The sequence below is a fragment of the Asterias amurensis genome, chromosome 8, assembly GCF_032118995.1.
Source record: "Asterias amurensis chromosome 8, ASM3211899v1".
NCBI classification, from domain to species: Eukaryota; Metazoa; Echinodermata; class Asteroidea; order Forcipulatida; family Asteriidae; genus Asterias; species Asterias amurensis.
In genome coordinates, this window is record NC_092655.1 from 15,849,171 (window position 1) to 15,855,832 (window position 6,662).

A 6,662-nucleotide genomic window follows, 5' to 3' on the forward strand; every position below is an offset into this window, starting at 1 on the left:
AGATTTGGGACGGGATAGGGAAGGGGCACACGGTGGGACAGGGAGTTGGGGAAAAAATGAACAAGGCTGGTGAGGGGGGAAAAGCAAAGGGGTTTGAAAACTATACAGGACAGAAAATAATCGACTGAACGGGAACAAAATAAACGAAACGAGATATAAACGCTGGGAAAGAACAACTATCGGGATCCGCTGGAAACTGGGAAATATGGATGGGATCGACAATGCCGAAACGGAAAAAAAGATGGACAAGTGTACGATTTCACAAAGCACTAAGATTCGTCTTAACTTTGAATGGGTTGTTTGCCACAGTGATTTGTATTGTGACCCTGACCAGCCACTTTAGGCCTCCCCTGTACACAACGCTACACTTTCAGCATTTTTACGTCGAGCTTTCTATATAGCGGGGTTGCCGCGCGAAGCGCGGCATCCCGCTAGTGTACTCTAATTTTCGGAATACGCAGACGGCCTTTCTGCGAAATGGCTAGCCGCATATTCAGAAACTTACGGATAAGCAAGTCTGGCCTAATTTGCGGCTAGCTTCAGCCAAGATCCAGCGGGAACCAGTCTAAGCTAGATAACGTTAAGACAACTCAAAGGGATTCAGGGTACCAGTATTGTGTGTTTTCAATAAATAATCGTTTGAGTTACGTACTTCAGGTGCACAGATCTCCCTCAGAAATCCCTAAACATCCGAATTTTTAAAGATGAGTAAAGCACATCCCCCAGAGCTTAAAAAGTAAGATTATATATCTTTACATTTGACTTGTTTTTGTGCTATTCAAAAGTAGGAGAAGCTACTTGCGGGCATTATAAAGATTGTGACTGACATGTATTTTTTCTATTGACTTTGTGTAGCAATGGATGTCATTTGTTGTGGTTGTACAGTGTAGTGTGTAGTGGAAAGTTACGATTTGAGTGTCTCATCACCCCCACCGTACTGCAGTGGTCAGTTCTGCAAATGTAGATGTGACTACTTGCTCTGTAAATACGGCAAACCCGCGAATCCACTTCGTATCCTTCCTTGGCCCCAGGACCATTGCAATCCTATTTCTGTGCCCGCTGATTTTTTAAAATCTGCTTCGACCGTTTTTGAATGATCATCTTTTTAGTAATTAGGGGCCTAGTGCTAGCATGGCTAGTGGGTCTCCTGAGTCCTAAAACGAACTTCTCCTAAATAACCGTGATGGTGCTTTCAGAAAAATCACTTTTTTTGTTGTCATATTCATATACGCCATCACATCAGTACCACTGTGAATCAGTTTTATATTGTCATCGATTAGGGCCTAGCCTCAGGAGTCGGGGGAAGTGAAACAATTTTTCAAGTACAAACGCACATTTCTATATATACCGGTACCATAGCACATTGTTGAAAGCACATTAACTTGTAGTTGCGATAACGTAACCCTCCTGCCGACGGCGAAGCCGGAGGGTTACGAGTCACTTCAATCGAAAAAACGGCGAAATGGTCAAACACGTACAATTTCAACAGCTAGTCAACAGATTTGCTCAATTTTTTCCCCTTTCGAAAAATCATGACTTAAATTCTAAGACACGACCTTAATCCTCAATATCTAATGAATAACATTCAACACACTATTGAGAAAGTATTTTGAACTAAAGTACAAAAACTTACCAGATCCCGGAGCGAAACAGTCCCAGGTTCTATTTTGAACCTATCACTTCGCCATTTTGTGACTTCCGGATGTTCATTGCTGTTAGACTAAACCATTCTGTAAAAGGGGTGTTATAAGGCAGCGCGGCAGTGCGTGTGCGCTGTCCGTTTACTATGCCCGCTGTTCACTCACTTAAAGCACTGCCGCACTGCAGCACCCCTTGTAACACCCCTTTTACAGAATGGTTTAGTCAAACTCGGCTGCGGCTCGGTCGGCTGGTACCTGCGGTTGGGTTTAGCGCTTGGGGCTGCGCATGGTAACCAGCGACAGGTTCAAAAATAGAACCTGGGAAATTTGTGACTGTTCCGCTCCTGGAATCTGGTAAGTTTTTGTCCTTTTTTTTCAAAATATTTTCTCAATTGTGTTTTTGAATCTTATTCATTAGACATTGAGGATTATGTTCGTGTTCATAGAATTTGTGTCATTATTTTTAAAGTGGTAAAAAATGAGCAAATCTGTTGACTAAAATATTTCGCCGTTTTTCAATTGAAGCGACTCGTAACCCTCCGGCTACGCCGTCGGCAGGAGGGTTACGTTATCGCAACTAATTAACTTGAAAATGTGCGTTCTCGTTTTGGTGTAATTTTATGAAAACTTTTGAGAGCTGGTGATCACACTGTCGGCGCCATGATCATGATGCTTACTGATGTGCATGATCACAACGGAGCATGGGATGGGAGTCCAGACAACTCGTCCACTGGACAACTTGCCAGTCTGATTACTTGACGGGTCAGGCAGTCTGACCGGTCAGACAGTTACAACTCGACGGCTGTGTGGTACGCGCGTGGTCTCGCACTGCTAGAGAAGTCAACTTTTGATCAGAGTCATCAACCGTTGAATTGTCTTTGCACTCGATTTTCGATTGACGATTTTCATCACTGACGCGTCAGTGATTGCTTGTCAAGCTGTCGTATGCCTGATCAGTCGAGTTATCTGACCCGTCGATGTGTCAGACTGTCGAGGTGTCCGCTGGATGTGTTGTCAGACATCCCATCATGAGCACCGTCAGAATTCAGGTTTTATATAAGAAATTTACCTTCTTGAGAGACACGGAAAATGCAACGATATTCAGAACATCTGCTTCAAAAGTAGTATGGTAGTATTTATTTGAATTGTATGCAATTAAATGTATTTGTTTTCTGTACTTTTTCCCAACCTTTTCCAGGTTCATGGACAAGAAGCTTTCATGTGAGTTGAGTTTTTATTTTATTTTTTCAATAAGAAGAAGCCATTATAATAAATCTTTTGGAAACTGTCCCTTTCTAATTCTCTAGTCCAAAAGGTTTGCTGCATGCAGTAATTGTGCAGAGTTGCTGAATTATGATTATTAACAGGATTGTAGCTAGAACAATTTTAGTGGTGGTCTATAAATAAATCCACTTTTTCAAAATCCACCATGGGCCAGCGAATCAACACAATTATTCAAGTGCAAGCTTTAAGCCCGGTTCATACTTCCTGCGAATGCGAATGCGATACGAATGTTGACGTCACATATTCGCAACAAATAATTCACAGTGGTTGAGCTGTGCTCAAATTTTGCAAAACATTTGGTGCGAAAACAGGGCTGTGATGTCTTTTTTTCTTTGCATTCGCAGGAAGTATGAACCGGGCTTCAAGCATGATGCCAGGTCTCCAAACTTTTTATGTCATGGGGGTTATGCAAAAAGTTGAATTGCCTTTTGACTTTGTTCTTTCTCTGTGACATTTGATACTCTTTATCACTAGCTGTGTCTCAGAATTTGTTTTGACGTAATCTGGGGAAAATCTGTGCTTGTAAATTCTGGGCAGGCTCCCCAGCACCGCCCACTGTGGCTACAACACTGTTTATTAAAGACACTGGACACTAATGGTAATTGTCAAAGACCAGTTGATCTCACTTGGTGTATCTCAACATAAGCACAAAATAACAAACCTGTAAAAATTTGAACTCAATTTGTTGTTGAAGTTGCGAGATAATAGTGGAAGAAAAAACAACCTTGTCACACAAAGTTGCGTGCTTTCAGAGGCCTGATTTGGGGACCTCAAAATCAATTTATAAAAAACTATGTTACTTCAGAGGGAGCCGTTTCTCACAATGTTTTATACTATCAACAGCTCTCCATTGCTTTTTACCAAGTAAGTTTTTATGCTAACATTTATTTTGAGTAATTTTTACCAAAAGTGTCAAGTGCCTGTAAGCATCTGTTTTATGTAAAAACTCCCAAGCATCTACACCGTGCTTAAAAACCCAAAATTATTTCTTTGTGTGCAGTGAAACTGAATGGAAACCGACGGGTAACGGGTATCCTGCGAGGTTTCGATCCATTTATGAACCTTGTCATGGATGAGACTGTTGAAGATGCTGCTGGTAATGTTAAACATGACATCGGTATGGTGGTGAGTAGTAACTTCCAGCCCTTTTCACACGGCAGCAACTTAACAGGGGTCCCTTGTTAGCATGGTTGTAAAATGTAGCAATGTTTGGCAAGAGAACTTGGATAGTAGAAACAAATATTTTCCTTTCACACAGGTACATTTTGTAACATTTAACAACCATGCTATAATCAGATTTTTTTAACCCCCACCCCCCCCCCCCAAAAAAAAGAAAAGAAATGTTGGTAAAAAAAAAACACAAAAAATAGTTAATGGCCTGACGTTTCGACCCTAGCAGAGTCTTTCTTTTAGCCTTCGAGAAAGACTCTGCTAGGGTCGAAACGTCAGGCCATTAACTTTTTTTTGCATTTATACCATCAGTCCATTTGGTTAGTAAGTTGTTTGCAACAGCTAATTTTATTTCCCCCCCCCCCAAAAAAAAAAAAAACCAAGATTGCTGAGTCTGGCTTTCAAAATCAAAGATAAATGTTTGTAACAGGCACGAAGTTCTTATTTCAATGTGGTATCCAAAAATGTGTGTGTCAAGAAAATCTGTTAGATTGTTATAGAAAAGTCAGAGCCTAACCCAATTGTAGGTCAGCCTTTTCTTTGTTGATTTTTGTACTATTTTTGCAATGGGTGAAATATGCCTCATTTGAGAATTTCTTGTTAACGTCATGCGCAATGATGAATATAATGTACTTATTGTTTTGTAATCATACGGACTGTCATTATACTTTGTTACAGGTCATTCGTGGAAATAGCATAATTCTCCTTGAGGTGTTGGAAAGAATATAGCGTTTTACAACGGAGAGCTATGGACTCTTAAACCATCCTTTGTGATCACCTAATACTGGAGTAGTCAACCATTGCCAGTCTTCAGAGCTTTGCCCCCAGTATAAGGTGATGATACATTCCTTGGGAGTATCCTCATGAGAAAACATTTTGTGAACTAGTCAGCTTGAAGTCCGGAATGGGGTCGATGATATTTTGAATCTTCTAGTCCAGCTGTAGTGTGATCACGGAGTGATTAATTACTTCACGTGGTTAATCGTCTTATGAACATGCCTTACTCTGCGACCTACTCTGATGAACGGGTTGGACCGTTATGGCCTTGTCACACAAGGCAACTTTTGCAGGCAACTTGGAGGCAACCAACTGCAGTGCATGCCTCAGGACCACATTGGTAGCGCATGAGTCAATTTTAAAACATTGTCTTACGATTCACAAAAGAAAAATGTTAACAATAAAATGGGAATTCCTTTTCTTCTTGGAGATTGCCTGGAACTGGTTGCCCGTAAATTGCCTCGTGTGACATGACCCTTAGACGACAACTATTCAACTTCTTTTTTTCAATTTTAGTGTAAATATTTACAAGCGTTTTTCTTAGTTGAAATAGTTCAATACCCGAAGCTGTTGTCCCAGCGGGATTTCATTTCTGTAATAAGCTTTCAATTGGGTAAAACTATCCCCAACTGTAGTTGGGACTGGCCCAACCCTAGTTGGGACTGGCCCCAACCCTAGATGTGACTGTCACAACTGTAGTTGTGACTGTCACAACTGTGACTGTCCCAACTGAGAAGGACTGGCCCCACTGTAGTTGTGACTGTCCCAACCCTGGTTGGGACTGACCCAATTTTAGTTGGGATAGTCATCAGGTTCGGTTTTGACATGTTTATCCAGTTTTATTTAAAGCATGTAGAAACATGGCTGACCGAAAGGACCGTCAGCATGTGACTGCGTGACAACAATACTTATTTCATGCAATGTTAACTCGTCCTAATCAAATCTGGAAAGCAGAGCCCAATTCCATGGCTCTGCCTACCGCCGAATTCTGCACTTTCAATCACCATTCTCCGCTTGCGCAGAATTTCTGCGCTGGCTGTGTAGAATGCCTAGAATGTATCTCCTAAGATATGACACCATGTTATAGACTACTTCGTCAGCAATTACACTCGCTCATTTCTGTAATATAATATGTATTGAATTTAAAAATCGGTATTCTCAAAACCAGGCAACTTTAATGAAAGGAAAAACATGGTGGACAGTTACAGTTAATTGGAGTTTATGATCATTTACTGAGCAGGTGTGGCAGGGGATTCTATTCCCAGATATTCTGCCCCCCCCCCCCCCATATTGGGAATACAAACTTCTTCTGATAGCGCCCTTGTTTGAATCATCCTCCTTCAGCCCATTTAATTTTCAATATGGGGGACAGAATCTTCGGCGGACAGATTTCCCTGAGAGACGGGCTTTTACCAGTCTGTCAACTATTTATGTTGAAAATTTTGTTTGTATAAAACTGTCAAAGTAAACAAATCTCTTGGCGAAACCTTGGCATAACCAACCTGATGCACTGCAGTTCCTGTGGGTCAATCGTTGTTGAAGTTTTTAATGTGTTTTGTAAGAAAGACAATGCTTAAAATCTTTGTACGTTAAAAAGGATTTCGTAATAAAAATGGTTTTACATAAAAATTTTTAAAAGCTGTTCCTGAGTTTGTTTGATTGTTGTTTTTATTTTAGTGTTGTTTAATTGACCAAAACAATGCAAAATGTACAATAAATAAATATATGCACCATAATAGTTGAAAGAACATTACAGAATTGGTTTTTGCTAACAAAACAGTTGCTGGCAGT

At 40.6% G+C, this 6,662-nt stretch overlaps 1 protein-coding gene across 1 annotated transcript; it reads left to right on the top strand.

Moving 5' to 3' along the window:
- Positions 1–587: 587 nt before the first annotated feature.
- Positions 588–6,165, top strand: LOC139941029 (small nuclear ribonucleoprotein G-like). The gene is made up of 4 exons (XM_071937445.1): positions 588–736; positions 2,839–2,861; positions 3,925–4,049; positions 4,773–6,165. The coding sequence occupies exons 1-4, from the start codon at positions 705–707 to the stop codon at positions 4,821–4,823; spliced, it is 231 nt and encodes a 76-aa protein (XP_071793546.1). The 5' UTR covers positions 588–704; the 3' UTR covers positions 4,824–6,165.
- Positions 6,166–6,662: the final 497 nt, after the last annotated feature.

Excerpts from the sequence above, each read along its gene's own strand:
- LOC139941029 (XM_071937445.1), top strand. The coding sequence starts at position 705 with ATGAGTAAAGCACATCCCCCAGAGCTTAAAAA. Across the intron at positions 2,862-3,924 it reads CATGGACAAGAAGCTTTCAT|TGAAACTGAATGGAAACCGA; the intron begins GTGAGTTGAGTT and ends CTTTGTGTGCAG. Across the intron at positions 4,050-4,772 it reads AACATGACATCGGTATGGTG|GTCATTCGTGGAAATAGCAT; the intron begins GTGAGTAGTAAC and ends ACTTTGTTACAG.